The sequence below is a fragment of the Acipenser ruthenus genome, chromosome 22, assembly GCF_902713425.1.
Source record: "Acipenser ruthenus chromosome 22, fAciRut3.2 maternal haplotype, whole genome shotgun sequence".
NCBI lineage: Eukaryota > Metazoa > Chordata > Actinopteri > Acipenseriformes > Acipenseridae > Acipenser > Acipenser ruthenus.
The window spans coordinates 20,022,511-20,040,583 of record NC_081210.1 but is presented as its reverse complement, the minus strand read 5'-3'; the positions used below and the strand labels follow the sequence as shown (position 1 = coordinate 20,040,583).

The 18,073-nt window shown below is 36.0% G+C and overlaps 1 protein-coding gene across 3 annotated transcripts in view; it reads left to right on the top strand.

Annotated features, from left to right (window-relative positions):
* LOC117431500 (teneurin-2) overlaps positions 1 to 18,073 on the top strand; it is a 414,128-nt gene that overhangs the window by 294,820 nt on the left and 101,235 nt on the right. For all 3 annotated transcript variants that reach the window (XM_058996098.1, XM_058996097.1, XM_058996099.1), the window contains one exon: positions 7,554 to 7,791. In XM_058996098.1, the coding sequence (XP_058852081.1) occupies positions 7,554 to 7,791 (238 nt within the window). The remainder of the gene's footprint in view (positions 1 to 7,553; positions 7,792 to 18,073) is intronic.

Sequence of the window (18,073 nt, the reverse complement as noted above, 5' to 3'; positions counted from 1 at the left end):
GCCTTCGGCCTAGCCTTGTAGCATTCTGGTCATTCCACAATCATACCCTTGCGACAGCTTTGGTACACTCACCCATGCTGTAATGGTTATATTTTGTACTTGAAAGGGAAAGTTTCTGTTTAACCATCTTGGTGACTGCTTATTAAACCTGGTCTTTTTCATTTTAGGTATATGTTTGCCCTGCATGTCTTGCATTATAACTGTAAAATCAGATGTCATGTATTTTTTTTTTTTTTTTTAATATTTTTTGTTTTATTTTTCAAAAATTGACATTTAAGACCTATATAACAAAAGGCAGTGCACAACAGATAAGACGTACTGTAAGATCTTGTTAGCTACAGTCCATTTAAGGGGTTTCAAATAGTTTATCTAATTTATATCTGTTTTGTTCTCTATGTCCAATAGCCCAAAGGGTGGTCAGACACCTATTTTGTATAATATCCCCACATAAATCATTTTTTAACTACAATTGAAGCGATGCCTTCTGGAAGCAGCCATCTCCGTGACAAATACGTTTCAGTAAATCAAAAGCTTTTTTCTCCCATTTCTTTCAATTTTTTTTTATTTTTATTAAATTACTTCATAGATTAAATCCTAGAGGGATGGCAATATATTTGCTGTCTAAGCTGCCTTATTTGCATAAGTTGGTAATTTACAGCAAAGCTTGATATCGAGGATGGAAATTGTAAAGCAGCTCGAGGCATTCCAAGCTTGTTACTTACTGCATCTGTGTACAGGTATGGCCGAAAGTTTTGCATCACCTAGAATTTTAGGATTGAGACACAATTTAAAAATACTATATGAACATATTTTAAATATTTTATTTAACATTATGTCATTAAAGAAACTACAAAATGATATCCCAAGAGTGTACCAGAAGCCATTATAGTACTACAGTATTTCATTTTAGAAATGTCACATTTTTCCATTTTTTTTGTCAGCTTTTCGTTAAAGATATGGAAAACTACAGAGCAGTGAGTACTTTTCTGAGCTGTTGTGGGATTGGAGAGAATGGAATGGGGTAAAATAATTGGGCATATTACATTTAAAATAAATAAATGTATATGTTTGTCTTAAATATAAAAAGATGCTGTTTAAAACAGAAATTGGCGGCAGTGCATTATACAGCAGAGGCAGCAAACAGAGAGGGGAGATGTTATAGAAGTCAAGGAGCACTTGATAATGCTCTAATACCTCATTTAGAAGTCTGGCCTCGTGCCACACTTTAACATGTTTGGTTTCCATTTACATAAATCTTTTCCAGTTGTCCATCTGACTTCACAAAGACCCTGTGTTTCAGATTAATCTAATATCAAAATAAATGAAAAAAGAAATAGGAGATCTTTTTCTGACATTCAAATGTAGTTGCCCTGGATATGTGCATAAATAATGAGAAACATTTAAATGAAAATGCTGCCTTGGAGTATTATAGGTATTCATCAGTTGAGTTGTGATGATAATAAACACTGCAACGGCTTCTGCTAAAGCTCTTCAGTTTGGAATTAGGAAGAAATTGGGGGAAAAAATCCAATGTGGACACGTAGCACAAGAGCTACTTGAGAGTTTTTTTGCAGTATTTGAAAAGCAAGCACTTTAGTGGTGTGAATATTAATGACTGTTTTTGCATAAACTATATAACCAAGAAGAAGTTCTCAAAGACTGTTCTTTTTTCTCTTCTTTAAAGGTTTGGAAACTGAAAATATAAGAGACAAGTCCAGTAAACAAGTTACCTATTATGCACTTTTTTTTGTTGTTGTTACAGCAGCAGTTATAATAAATCAGTGCTTAAATATCAATAAAACAGTGGCATATGGTGTGACTTAGATGGAGTGGGGGGGTGGGGTGTTGCTGTTTAGGCTTGAAGTAACTCTACATGACCAGGATTGCCGTTTACACTCTCTGTTAAAAATGAGGGATTTGATCTTACGGTAGATTCTCAAAGACTGAAATTATGTATGCAAAGCATATAAAATAGAGACAGAAATGTATTCTTACTCCAAAAGCACTTCAGATGTAGAATCCCAATTTAAGATAGCTTTCTTGGTCCTTCGCCAATGCTGGTGAAGCTGTTGCGTGCAGCAGTCAACATCTTCTAGACGAAAGGGCAAGTGGCGGATCAGCTTATCAGTTCTTTAGCCTTTCTAGCAATTGTTCTAATGTCTCTTTGTAAATGACAGCCAGCATTGTGCCTTCCACAGCTTATTTCTCAAATTGGCAATGACATTATTGAGGTGGGGGTGGGGGTGTTGATGAGATCTTTCACTATTGTTCAAAAACCCGCTGTGGAGAAACCATTTAAGTCTGTCTGGTGCAATTTACAGGTTGTCAGCTAAACAGCTGAAGCCCTGCAAACGTGTTGTGTCCCTTACCACCTCAGTAAATGTATCAGAAGAATATGATTTTCTACATACAGCTCTTATTTAGTTCATGGTTAGCACTCCCCCACCCACCCCCACGTCAGATTTGAGTACCCTTTAAAAGAGTGTAATGCTGACCCTGTGTCCCGATGCTGCTCTAATACTTGGGTGATGTACATGCTGTAATCCTCCCCATTCAAAAGAGACAAAAGATTAAGGAGTGGTTTCACACACCTTGATTAGCACTAATGTTCAATGGGATACCTGTGTTGGTTATCAGTCACCCTCCATTTCGGTCTTCAGATGTCATTGCATTTCTGTATATATTTGTACTTGTTGTGTGCAGCCATTCTGAGTGGTTCTTGATAAGTGTGTGTTAAGATACTTTCAAGAGTTCAAGAGCTGTTTAGTTCTAGTTGTTGCCATGTATTTGAGTATTTGCAGTAAGAAACCCTCCAAATGATTGTAAACATCATAACAATGTAAGGGGGCTTAAAACAACATGTAGTTAACATTCATTTTCCTGATCATACAGTATCATTTATATAAATAATAAACATAAAACCAAAATACACACTTTTAATTAAGAGTGGGTTTGCATGTAGAACAAAGTTTTCAATTCATTGTGATGCTGTGCATTTGTTTTAGATTAGAAAAGCAGAGAGTAATCCAAAATCTTGTACAATATGCAGTGATACATATTTCTTCATATTCATTAAAATATTACGGTTGCGATTTGAAATGAGTAAGTTATTTTGCTTCCCCCCTCATGAAAACTGCAGGATTATAATAAGTAGAATGTGTAAACTCAAACATGTTTGTCTCGCCTTGAAAACACAATGCAAGCCGTCAAAAATGATTTATTCAATATTCTTTCGGATTAAAACTGCATGGTAGATAAGAGAAACGTGCAGTTAATCCTGAAGGAATGCTTAAACAAATCACTTCAAATACAAAGCTTTTAATAATTCGAATTCAAAACGAATCTGTTTAGGACAAAACAAAAAAATCAATTCTTAAGAATACAGACCCAAAACATGCAAAGCCTTTAAAAATAAGTTATTCTGAATGCACAAACAGGATCATAAGCCTTTGATTAAGTTTGTGCTGTTTTGTACGTTTGCTTATTATTTTTTATTCAGACGTGATGAATGGGGGTGGGAACTATTATTGTTGTTGCTTATTTTATCTCCATCTGCTCTCATGCATTGGCTTCTGGCTCCAGGGTGAAAGTCAGAGGTTGAGAAGAGGGTTAGGGTTAGATAGGTTGAGAAGACAGATAGACAGGTTATGAAGAGATAAAGACATTAACTGAAATCGAAAAATGATTTATTACACCATCTACACATCTTTGTAAAGAAATTGTTCTCTTTACACAACCTGGGAAAATGCTGTTTTTAAAAATGTTAAATACAAAGCAAGTCTGTTATTTAGACGTCATAATGTTGTTTCAAGGAATATAAACACCTTTAGTAATTATAGAACAGTGAAAGGGGCTTAATAAATGCTGGGAGATGTGTACAACCTGTACTGTACATTTCAGAGTAGAAAACTGACACGCTTTTGCAATTAACAAGCATTCTGTGCATATCTCTAAGCTTCCAATAATGATTGATGTTGAACAGCTAAAATACACCAAACATACCTATAATGAGCAACACTGCATTGAGAAGACACAGATTAAAATGTAAGTCGTCAGATTTTACTTTTTTTATGTTCAGAGCAGTTGTGATTGACAAAATACTATTTTTATTAATCCCCAGCTTTGTCTATTATAGAGATAGCTCATGAATTAAAAATAATATTCTTGCCAGATACACCTAAAAAAAAAAAAATGACGCTAGAACATTTCTCAAGTCACTTCTCCAATACAGCCATCAAATCCTTAAAACTGATTACAGCTTACTGCTTTCATATTATAGTGATTGTATCTGCTCTTGTGCATTCCATTCTGAAATCTGTTTTATGTAAATAGCACCACGGGATCCCATTAGAGATGCAGGAAGGGAATATTTATACTATAAAGAAACCCATTGGAATATTTTTTCCTACTCTGCCAGAAGAAATAAATGCAGCGTCAAGTATCAGTTTGCCCAGATCTCTGCCATTTCTTTTTAAATTGGAGGGCCAGCCTTTTTCTTATTTCATCGTTTGCTTTTTTGATGGTGTTTTTTTTCAAGGTTAGTCTAGGTTACCCCAATAGCGATAATCCTTCAGGCAGCTTCTTTTCATTCCAGGCATATCATCAGTTGTACTGTATGGCTTCTACATTCATCTCAATGCTTTTTTTTTTGTTTTGTTCCGTTAGATACGCATACAGAGTAAGAAAAAATACAAAAGTCTAAGCTGGGCAGCAGGCTCCTTTCTAAACTGTAATGGGAAGGGTAATGATGCATTTTATTATAGTCAAATCAAATAAAAGTAGGATAAGATGTTATAACCTTTATTTCTTGCTCTGTGATCCGATGGAAAAGTTTTTTTTTTTTTTTTTTTTAGGTAAATACAAAAGGCTGGACAAAAAGAAATACAGTATAAAGACCTGCCATATTACTGTCAGCACTGTCAAGGGCAATGATTTAAAGTGATAATACTACAAGGTGTTTAATTTGTTCTGGACAGATAAACTTTTTCTCAGTGCACCTTAATTTGGTGGTGGAAACCGGACACAGAGTTACCCATACATCTCTTTTGAAAATGTCTGTAGCCTTGGATACAGAAGCACCTATCAAACAAGCACCTGTCATTGACAGTGAAATGGACACGCTGCAGGGATATGCAGCATTTATATATTACAAAATACATGTGAAAGATCTGCATAACATGTTAATCAGTCATTGAGTCCCGTTTGCACTGTAGCCGGTGCTATGTGTTGTTTTTCAGTTTTGAAACACGACAGACAATTTGCTTGATTGTGCAACCTAAAACAAAAGGGACACTTCATCAAATCTATTCATTTTGAACCCTGAAACCATATTGTTTCGTTGTGAATGGTCACAGTCAGGTCTTGTGTTTATAATGTAAAGCTCTGTGATTAGACGATGAATCCAGTGAATTAATGATTCCGTGGATAGCAGCCGCTGCAGTTTATTTCAGTGGCCAAAAAAGCTGTCATTGACTCCAGCATTCAGACAGTGATAATACACCAATTGAAATGTTTACAATGAGATATACACTTGGAAATTGCCTCCAGGTGGTAGAACTAAGTGAGGAGTATGAGAGCCTGAGCTGGAAACTGACAAGTAGTTGTTCACTATGTAGGTGAAGATTAGTGTTCTTGTTGAGTCCCAAATGGTTGGTGCATCAGTGCTGATACTGCAACTGTAGATGGGACATCATGGACTACAGTACCCTATGTCATCAAAGCAATGCAATTCTTGAGCACCTTTGGGATGAGCTTGACTTCAGTCAGCCATGTAAACGCAGAGATAGTACCCCACCTTATATCAAAACCTGATGGATAATTAATTGGAAACCATGTGTCTGATTTGTATAAAACAGATCATGGACTTTTGTTATAATATGCAGTTCCACATGCAGCCAATGTCATGGTGGCCTACAATTAATGATCCTGACACCTGTATTGCTTATGTTCTTACTGAGGATGTGTATGGTTGTATTTTTTAACAGTAACTTGAGTTACAATCAGTCTGATTATGAAAGCCCAGAAGAATGAAATCTCATCCCCAACTTTTAAAGAAGCGCAAAAGAAAAACCCTATTCCACATTCATTGCCAAAGCAGAATATTAAATACATGTGGGATTTTTGTTTCAAGTGAGACAGTGTGTTCTGTAAAGTATACAAACAGAGTTCATCTTCTTTCCTATAACATTTCCGGACATTTTGACTGCTTAAATCAGGTATTTTCTGGTAGTCAGCCAAGCAGAGATTCTTTGAATGTGAAGCATGGACAGTAGTTATACAGAATATTAAGTATGGAAGGAGGCTTAAGAGAATAGTATAGCTTTTGGTCAGGCACTGCCAGTTCAACCCTCTGCATGACTAATACTCAGAGAAGCACTTCAAACCTCATCTTTATTGCATTTTATTTTACAAAAATAAATATGCAGCATAATGGAAATAGCCAACTATTATTAGATCGGTTACAAAGAGTCCCTTTTGCTTTGGGGTGAGGAACTACTGGCATGTCAAATAATAATAATACAAAAGAATAGCAAAGCAACAAGTGATGTGCTGTGTACGTCTTGAAAAGAAGAATTCATGAAAAGCATTAAGAATCGGAGCGCTGGTCACTGTGTGCTTCAGGCTTCCAGGCGTTTGTGAAGGTTCATACTTAGGCAATTTAGTTTTAGTGGTTTATCAGATGGGTTTTGTCTTATCTGTCGGTGCAGTTTAAATAATGTTGGAATAAGAAATTCAGTGTTTTAAACGTGGGTATTTAACGTACACTGACAAAAAAAAGTCTTATTTTAAAAAAGGTAAAGTCCAACAAATAGGTATATTCACAAGGATTAAAACTTTATTCTTACCTGGCTACTATTTGTTGAATCTTCTTGTTTAAATAGGGTTCCCCTTGGTTTTAAAAAGGTATTTTTGGAGTTTCTTAATAAGTCTGTTTATTGCTTTATTGGTCATTTAGAATTTTGGGAAACACCATTATCGAGCTAATGACAATTTAAGAAAAATATTAACATTTCCTAAATAATAAATCACTTTATTTAGATTTGTTGATCAAAATGTATAAACCATTTAGAGGTTTGAAGCATATGCATAATAATACGGAGCTGTCTTTTTAAATGTGGTCTAGAAGCATGGAATTATGGGTATCCTAATTAAGAGAATATTGTAATTTTATCTAACAGGTGAAACAAACTATTGAAAACTAACTAACTAACTAAATAACCCCCATACATGAACTAGTGTGGTATTTTAAGGTTGAATTTGTGCAGGAAACAAACAAAGATGTTTTTTTTTTTTTTTCTGTCGTTGCCCTGGTCACTCCTTTGCTACTTGCCAACCGCAGTTTGACATTGATATACATCAGCTGTCCAGACAAGCTTGATAATCATTAGGTTTTACAGATGCTCAAAACAGCAGTAATAAAATCTCATATTTACTTTGTTTCTGTTTATTTATGGTGCATTCATAAAGAAGAATATACATTCATATTTATTTTGTTGTTGATCTGTGAGTTGAATTTGTTTATGTCAATACCTTTTTAATCTGTCTTTCTCCAGGCCCTCCCAATCACCACAGCCAGTCAACGTTGAGGCCGCCTCTGCCCCCACCACACAACCACCAGACGCTGTCACATCACCACTCTTCTGCCAACTCCCTCAACAGGAACTCCCTGACCAACCGGCGGAACCAGACCCACGCGCCGGCCTCTGCCCCCAACGATGTGCCCACCACCCCCGAGTCTGTGCAGCTGCAGGACAGCTGGGTCCTCAACAGCAACGTGCCGCTTGAGACCAGGTACTCGATTTGATATGGGCGCCACAATTGTGAATTCACAACCCCTGAAACTGTCATGATTTTATTATCATGTTATAATTTAGAGGACGGATTCTTGTACAGTGCCTTCCGTTATTATGCATGATGCTAATATTGCACTAGAAATCCAGGGCAGAATATTCAAAAACCTGTGTTATTGTATCAAACTCGTTGTATAGTAACGAGAACTTTGGTAGCAAGTGATTTTCAAACAAAATGTTTTCATCAAATCAATCCGTTAATGCTTTGAAATTGAGTCGATGAGGTCGTTAATGAACGCATTTCTCGTTAAAAAGCTTAATTGTCGCAGGTCACGTACATCACTTCCTGTCTCAATGACTAAATAATCTACTTTTGTTTGTATTTTAGTATGGATGATTGTAGGCTATAAATACATACGTTTCCCGTGCCATTTGTGTTTGTAGTTGTTAGTTATTATACATGTATACCATGTATGTAACATATATGGTATATTATTATTATTATTATTATTATTATTATTATTATTATTATTATTATTATTATTATTATTATTATTATTATTTATTTCTTAGCAGACACCCTTATCCAGGGCAACTTACAATTGTTACAAGATATCACATTCTTTTTTTTACATACAATTACCCATTTATACAGTTGGGTTTTTACTGGAGCAATCTAGGTAAAGTACCTTGCTCAAGGGTACAGCAGCAGTGTCCCCACCTGGGATTGAACCCACGACCCTCCGGTCAAGAGTCCAGAGCCCTAAGCACTACTCCACACAATATATAATACATTATATATTTATTAAGCTTTTAAAATTACGATAGAACTCCATAACCCAATAAACAATTTGTTTATAATTAATTGTTCGGTGAATTCCAATAAACTCAGCATGATTGGAAGTAGCCACCGAACACTTCCAGTATTATAAGAACATTTTATAAGCATGCAGACGTGTGAAGGTGAAAGTGTACATTGTACATAAAGTGTGGGGGGAGTCTGACAACATTACAAATACGTTTAGGTAAAACGTATTTGCTTTTAAATTCCCACGCAAACAAAATAAGTAGTCGCATGAAGCACTGCTCCTTAAGATATTAACATTATTTCATAAATCAACATAATTTCGGAAATCACATTAGGACAATTATTTAGTAAAGAAATAGGCACAACAACCACTTGAAAATACAGAAATCAATGCTACATACCAATTTTTTGATGAACACTGGAGTTCATCATTTACAAACTTTTGAAAATCCATGAATGGCATGATTATTTTGCCAAGATAAGTAATATAAGAGGTTTATGGCAACACATGATCAAGGAAGAGTTTTAAAAGCTCAACTAAAAAGTTTTCAATATTTACAATGGCTGTTTGCCTTACATGTCCAATAGTGTTAATGTAATGTGTGCTGGCAAATAATTATGCACTTAGGTCTGTTAATAGCCATTGGGTGAGTGTTTTCATTGTTGGTTATAAATGTGCAATTGTGGGTGTTTTATTCCCCCACCATTATGAAGGTGTATATAAGTTTTCATATAATTTGCCATGGTTAATTTCAAACCTAGCACCTCTCAGTTTTGTTTCTAAAGTTCTTTACACAGAAGGAAATGTGAACTTTATTATCCAAAGCATTGAATAAATTAAATAATCAAGCAGCATCACCAGGTAACCTCATCCTTTGCCTTCAGCGTATGATGTGTATAAATATTCCCTTGGCAACCAGGTGCTGATACTTGATTATTTATATACAGTATATTTGTTGAACTCTGAGAACTTTTCAGAGAACTCTTCAGATCAAAGACATATACGAGTTGGTTATTCAAATAAAGGGTTACCATTTAAACTCAGAAATGCAGAGCTGTTTTGAATAAGCACAATGATATGTGGATCTTGAAAGACTTCTTTAAAAGAAGACTCTGGAGTGTTCTTCTAGTAAGGTCACTAAAATGTTATTTGGATCTGTTTTTTTTTTCTATATGAAAAATATCCATGAAATGTACAACTGCCCTCAATTGAGTCTTAGCTATTCTTTGAGCGTTCTGACTTCCATCTGGACCAGTTATCTGGGCTCTGGCTGCAAGTGTCTCTTGTATTTAGATTGATTGCTTTTACACGTCAATATCAGCTGAAATGTACTGAATTTAAGATTAAAAGGCAGTAGAAGTTTAGACAGAAAGAGTTTATTCGAGTTTCTCAGAGTTGATTTCAACTAGGAGAAAGACAGTTTTCTGAAACTAAATGGCTCTTTCAAGTAAATAATAATGGACTGTTGTGCAAGCCCCTGTCTTAGTCACCTGCATCTCCCAGAGCTGGCTACAGTGACGAACCACAGCAACACTTCCTCCACACCGTCTTTCATAGGGGTGGTAAAGGGTCCCTTTCTGCACTGTTAACCGCTCACCCCCTCATTGAGTGGAAAGCGTCGCTATTAGACAATTATTTTCTCTTATTTGTTTAAGACATTTAAAAACAGAATGTACCTTTTTGTTGGCCTGTGATTTGCTGGGTACCCTTCTTTAGAAAAATATAAATAGTTTAATAATAAAAACAAGCATTCATATAGCGTGAAAAGAAATTAACTTGAAAATGAAATAACTGGAAAATGAAACGTACAGATTGATTTGAATCAGCTGATGGACTGACGTCTCAGCAGGTATCTTCCATCTGAAATAAGCTGGAGGCTAATTGGCCTCTGAATTGGTCACTGGATTGAATTCTAAAATATGTTATAAATATCCATTATTAAGGAAAAGAATAACTGAAAACTGCAATCTCCAAGTGTTATATATTATTTTAGATTATTCCCAAATGTAATTAAGTCAATTTGAATATTTTTTATTATTGGCATGCTGTGTGAATTATTGAAGGCATTTTTCATGACTTCAGTTACTATAATGAATAACACTGTTGCAATTAGCAGATAAAAAGAATGTGGTGTTAATAAGCTGATACATATATTTTTTTTCCTGTTGAAATAGCCTGATAATTGAAAATGTGTTTGACTGAAGAATAAAAATAGAGCAATATTATTCTAGTACATACATACATTATGAAGGAGGCTGTGTGGTCCAGTGGTTAAAGAAAAGGGCTTGTAACCAGGAGGTCCCCGGTTCAAATCCCACTTCAGCCACTGACTCATTGTGTGACCCTGAGCAAGTCACTTAACCTCCTTGTCCTCCGTCTTTCGTGTGAGATGTAATTGTAAGTGACTCCAGCTGATGCATAGTTCACACATCCTAGTCTCTGTAAGTCGCCTTGGATAAAGGCGTCTGCTAAATAAACAAATAATAATGAATAAATAGACACTGTGCTGGATAGAAGTCTGCTTAGAAGCATATTTCACATTTAAACAGAGCACAAAAGCAGTCCATTCATCTACAGACCCACACTTAGAAGCAGCATGTCACAGCCAGCATGGTCCACAAAACTAATTGACTTTCAGTGTAGGCAGGTTGTTGGACAGTGGGAAACTTACCGAATTCTGCACATCCAAACAAATGAGAATTTATAATCTGCAAGTTCCATGAAGTTGAAAAGCGAACATATGAACATGTTAAGACCCTGTCCTACTGAAGTCTCTCTGACAAAAACTGGCAGTTCTCATTTAGGTGTTGGGAATTGAAGAACAGCACAGAAGTTCTCAATGAAACATGGAGATTTTTGCTGGTGTGGGGACCCATTCAAAGCACAATCCATTTAAAGCAATCAATTTAAATCTATTTTTTTCTCAAAAGGTGCATCACAGCATTAGAATAAATTGTATTTTTGAGGGATCCTGACCTTTGATTGCTGACCAGTACTTGTTGTCTCAAGCTGTGTTTAATGATGATACTGCTCCCATACATATGATTGCTCAGTCACCCCCAGTGAAAACTAGTAGAAGACTTGTGATGCTTGATGGACATTGACTTCAGAAGACTGCAGTAATTAAATAGTGGAACAGCACCTCTCAAGAATACAGAGCTACTACTAAATAAACCACAAGATGCCACAACAAGTGACCGATTATTAATAGATGGCAGAACGTTGATACCGTCTAGCTATATATCTATAAAGAGAGAAGACACTTTTTTTTTTCAATGGGAAATTTGGGTTGATCTCTTGCATAAAAGCAATGTGTTGAATTTACAAGTAGTCCAGCGTGGCTCTGGATATTGTGATGTCATATTATAATAGGATGTTGTCTATATTGGAAATTGGAATACCACTACTCAGATTTATATTGTCATAATGTGTCTCTCGATCAGAAAGTGAACAAATTGAATGTCCTTTTCTATGTTGGCTCCATGCCTGCCTATTCAAACTTCCTGTTTGCTTGTACCTTTTACTTTGACGATAGATCTGTATGTTTACTTTTATTCTCATCCTACTTTTTATCTACACATGCTGTGCTTGTTTCTTATGCCATCGACAGGTCTGTTCAATTTAGCTTGCTTTCTGCCTTAGGCCTCTGTGTTCTCAACACGTCCATCAGGCTCATTCCCAACAGCTCCTCTGTGCTCCGTATTCTCCTAATATCAGTTTGTCAGGACTAGTTTGCCTCCTTGTCGTTTCTTGCCTAAGGCGGTTTAGCTCTTTGCTTTCCTCACCCTTAGTCCTGTATTCCCCCCTTCTGGCTTCATCAGCATCACACTAGTTATTCCTCTTCTTCACCATCTTTTGTACTTCAGCTATTGGCATCTGGCTGCTACGGAATCTGAATTTTGTGGATTTTTTTTTTTTTTTTTTTTACTGGTGTGAACCCCGAAATCAAAATGTGCCGAATTTGTTATTTCTTTTTTTGTTCATAAGATGATTGTATATAGTAATACTGAAAGAAACTATTTTAACTGGAAGGCATTGAGAGCATCTGACCTCACCTGGTTGTTTTTGAATGAAATCCTTGTTTTTTCAAATGTACTCCTTTCCTTTTTAGATGCTTTGTGTTTGATTCCGTGTGTCCGCGGCCTCCTTCTTGTAATCTAATATTAAAGCAGTCGAATAGGAAACGATGTATGTTGACAGGACAAGATATTTTAGACAGACTAAAATTTCCAAATTGACAAAAAAATGACTGGGTTGTAATTGACACAAATTGTAATTGTAATGTCACTTTGTTGCCTTCCCAGACTCCCTTCATTGTTCAGAATCAGTGATGTGGAAAACCCTAAACTGTAGTGTCACAAAGACGGCCAGAGTGGGTGGCATCAGACCGGAAGCAGGAAGGAATTCAAACACAGACAGACGGTGATGGTGATGAGCTGAGTGCAATGGCTGCACTCAGCGTTTATTAACAAAATAAAAGGTTTCAAACAGCACAAAAACAGGACACGGCACTTGACGCCAAAATAAACAGACATACAAAACGACTAAACACTAAACAGACGGTGCAGGACAGACAGACGAACAAACACGGTGAGTGAAAACACGTTAACTATTACTCTTATTCTAACAATTACTACCTCCGTCTCCAATCCCGTTCTCCACTCACCGAACACCCAACCCTGACTGACTAAAAATGTGCCTATTTATACTGTTGTGCTGGGATTCAATTACTAATTAATTATTCACTTGAATCCCAGCACGTGAATTAATTCTGTGCAACCCCGTGCTCACATATTACATTTAACCAGCACGTGAAGTGATTTGTGCCCTCCTCGTGCCTACATACAAATCTACACTTTTTAAATATACGTGAAACACAGACCCGTTTATATCCCGTGTACCAATCTATACACCAACATTAACATACGCACGCATATATACAACACAGAACACACAAATGCACACAGGGGCGGGGCACTTTGCCACATGTAGTTTTAGACATTACATTCAGAAAGCTTTTGAAGGTATGTTATACAGTAGCATACATAGAAGATATTATTGGATACAGCGACATGGAATACATCTAAATTATGACACTGATAAAACCAATATAAAGAATAATTATGGCGGCTCTTTAAACATTGATTTAATTTACGCCTTGGTTTATTAAGTCAAATGACATACAGCAGGTTCCCCTGCACATCCTGAGTCCCTACAATAAATGTTCTTAATCTTTCTTTGTTTATAATGAGGCATGTTAGCAATTAATAGAATCTGAATGGAAGAAGTTACCTGACCATTCTCAATGATTACCACCTCGTTTAGTAATTTCCTCAGTAATCACATACCACATGCCAACCTCAACTGGGAAGTGCTTAGCATAAATTGGTTTGTTTAAACTATTGGAGGATCTTTTCCAAACTTAAGCCTGGAATGATATTGCCTAACCAGAAACCTGAGCTGGTTAGATTTCAATCAAAATTGAAGTTTGAAGAGCTAAAACTGTACTTGGGAGAGATTTGAATCAGCAAGAACCTGGCTGTTGTGAGAGTGCTTGGAAGAGCGTTGTTGATTTTAAGATCCTGGCTAAACCAAAATTACTGAGGCTGTTTCAGCTTCTTCTGCAACTAATATTGCAAGCATTAAGCCTGCAATATTAGTTCTAACTGCTCAGTAAATTTGGTAAATGTGACTGGAGATTAATAATGTTAGTGACTCCCAAGTACAAAACCCCTCTGCTCCACATTAAAGGAGTGCTAGGGCAAACCAATGAAAAGAATAGCCAAGGCCTTAGAACTCAGCTATAATTCGGTGAACATTTTACACTAATATTTCTTCAAATAAACTAGAATTTAAAACTGTCATTCGGTTTATTTATTTAGAACATAACAATATAATAATAATAATATTCCCATTTGAAAACCTAAAGAAAAAGTCTTCAGCATGTGTAAAGCTGGAAAGTTACATTAGTGCCTGCGTGACTTTCTGTCATTGCAGAGCATTTTCCTCCAAATTGTTCTGCACTGAACCATAAAGCCTTCAAGAAACTCAAGAATAAATCTGAGGTGCAGCCTTCTTTGCAAGACCAGCCTAGCCTTCAGAGGGCAAAAGAGATAAGTCTGTCATTAGAGGAGTCAGAGCTGTAAAAAACTTTTCAGTACATTTCAGTAGCCTGTGAGGAAAACAATACTTTTTCATTATAGAGCACTATCATTCTTTGCCTGTGATAAACACTAGAAAAAAAAGCAGTTTACATTGCTGTAAATCACTGTAGATAGAGTTGGGTGCAGACTCCCACAGCTTGATACTACTACAGTCTTGAAAGCACTTTAACATCTGATACCCAACTGCAATTGCAATCTCATTTCGAAGTTCATCTTTCTTTTTTCTTTTTCTTTTCTCCTTGTTGAAAGGAGTGTGACCAAGCAAATGAGCAAAGAATTATGTGAGGAAAATATTTTGTCTGGTATCAGCATTATTACGTTGGTTATCGTTAAGCCTGCAAATGCTGAGGAGAACGAAAAATAAAAACATATTTAAAAAATACTAAAATAAACTCAATAGGGTTTTTTTTTCATAAATCAAAGGGCTGACAGAACAGCAGATTTTTGTTAGCTTAGTTTTCTTAATTCATGTCTGTCAAATCTACATAGATGAAGCATTCCTGTCTATTATAAAGCACATGCTTATTTTCAGCATTGTCTGCATTAATCCTGGCTTTCTGACTAATTAGTGAATTAGAAAAATTGCCAAGACATAAAAGATGTGTTTTTTCTCGTGGGGAGTAACAACACAAAGCAAGACTGAATCATAAGTTTGCCTCTCTTTTGATAAACATAGTAGTTGTGACCTGCTATTAACAGAGACATTCAGCTCCCAACACGTAAACTTTTTTTTTTTTTTTTTCTAAAGTGACACTTAAGAAGCTTAACCAGGAAATTATTATGCAATGCAAAACCACACACTATTTTCCAATACCAAAGCCTTTTAATACAATTTTAAACATTTCATCCTTGGTCATTTTGGTCCCGTCTGTGAATGACAAGTTCATTATCAAAAGGCCACGAATCTACTCCAACACCTTTCAGAATCTCTTTTTTTTTGTTTTGTGTTGAGATTTTTATGAATCAATTAGTTGTTTTTGCTGGTGGTCTTACTTCAACAACAAAGGTTAGAACTTACTTTTCAAAAGCTATACATATTTATTAGGATAGATGTATGTTTATAATAGCCTGCACTCGAGCTCACAAAGCTAGTTTCTGTCAAGAATGTAATTGCCATTTCATAGCTTTGTGGATTAATGTGACCTAAAACCACCTTTCCCCGTTGAGTCCCTGCATCAAATATGATCCATGAGCTGTTGTGCATTGCAGCATTGACTAATGAACCTCTACACACTCCATCACTTACCAAAACGGGTGGGATCTTTCCATTGCTGTTGGCAAATATGAAAATCTGCTTCTGTTTTATTCTTGTCGGTAATTACCAAGGTCTTCAGTATAAACATATACATTCACACATCCCTGCTAATTTGTAAACAGGAATCTAGCCTGATATGTTTCTAGAATGTTTGTCCAACTCTAGCTTCCTCCTTCTTTCTCCTTCTAAACTGTTGGAGATACTAAACTGCTAGAAATCCAAAACAATGTCACACTAGTTTTGTTATTAAGTGGTATTTTTTTTTCTTCTTCCCGATAGGATTTTGTGAGGCTTTTCTTACGCCATTCTTTTTAACGTGAGTGTATGAAGTTACTCCAAGCTCCTAGCCTTGTCTGCTTTAAAAGCATCTTTGTAGCCTGCAGAACCATTTAATTGGCTCTAGGTAGTGGTCCAGTTAGTTCGGTTAATGGACTTTCAGATACAGGACTCTGTACTTTACTGTATTATTTGATCTTCCAGATTCAAGTGGGAACCACAGTAAACAAATCCACAGCAGCTTCACATTGTTATCAGTTAATTGAAGCCAATTACAAAGTTCAGTATTGTCTTCCCTGCATCATTGGCAGGAGGACGTGGATAAGTGTGTGGTTGTGCTTGAGAATGAGCTTTGCTATGAGGGGTGTGTGTAGGGAATTCTCTCTGGCAGTTGAGTATTATAAGGATGTGCAAATGGAGTCCATGCTCTTTGTTGCATTACTGACAATGGGTTGGTCTCAGAGGCCAGGGTTCCAGTCCTCAGTCATTAACTCTGTATCGATTTGTGTTAGACAGTCTGTCTTGTTAACTGGCAGTGTAAAATGTATACAGTAACTTTTAAAAATAATTAAGGCTACACTAGAATGTTAATGAAAACAGTCAAATGCAATTACAGTTGTAGTAACTGAAAATAATACACTTTTTGCAGTCTTTTTTGTTAAATCAAATAATAGTGTATTTGAGAGTTTTTGAAGGTCTAAATCACATTCTGTTCTTCCATCATCTTTCTTCAGTGAGCCAATTGTGGGTCCTGGAGTGCAAGCAGATTGGAACACTGTAGTTGCAGTAACTTCAGTTGCAATTTCAGTAATCATTTACAACACAATTGTCTAAGGGGGTGAAGCTCTGTCTGTAAAGGTAAAGTCTGTTGAGTCCTCACATGTGGAAATATTTAGGAAATGATTTAACTGTCGACATTGCAGGACTATACATCCTTATAAAAGTTTACCATGATATTTTCGCACTTTTACCAAACTGTTCTCATGAAAATTAAATGGTTTACCCTGGTTTGCCAATTTTTAAAACCCATTTAGTATGCATCTCTTTGTACTGCTTCTGAACAGTATGTGTTCAGTCTCTTTGTCGTCTGTGTGCTATTTAACACTTTCAGCAACTGAGCCAAAAGCCATGAGCTTTCTACTACTGCTTCTGCTTCAGCTGTCTTAGATTTCATACATGTAAGAGTAGCTTTCGATTATTGGCTTGATACAATCAGTTCTGATGTTATTTTAAATAAATGGGATATTCTTCTTGTCATTGAGTAATTCCTTGTCATAAGTTATTGTGAGACAGATTCATAAAGACAAGATATGTCACATCTGCAATCATTGTTAAAGCTCAGGAAACAGAACAGAAGGGATTGCTTTTTTTTTTTTTTTTCCCCATATGGTGTTTATGTGATATCTGTTCAGATACATCTACAAGTATGTATTTCTACAGGTAAAAACAATTTACTTTTGTCTTGGACAAGCTACAAATAGTTTTAACTAAGCATAATAATGCTGTACCTACATAGGTGTTAAAAGTCACATAGAATAAATTGCTACGTTATTTATGAAGCAGGTTTTGAGGGCGTTCTAATAATGGCTTAATAGTAATGCTTTAATATACATTACTGTAAAATAAACTATGGATACTAAACATAGTGTTCTTGTCCATCACTGTCTAACTGGGGCATGGTAGATCCCTCATAATGAACATCTTCATTACAATGTAAATGCCAGATGGTTCAGGTTTGAACTGCATGCCACTAAAACTCAAATAACTATCCCAGAATGT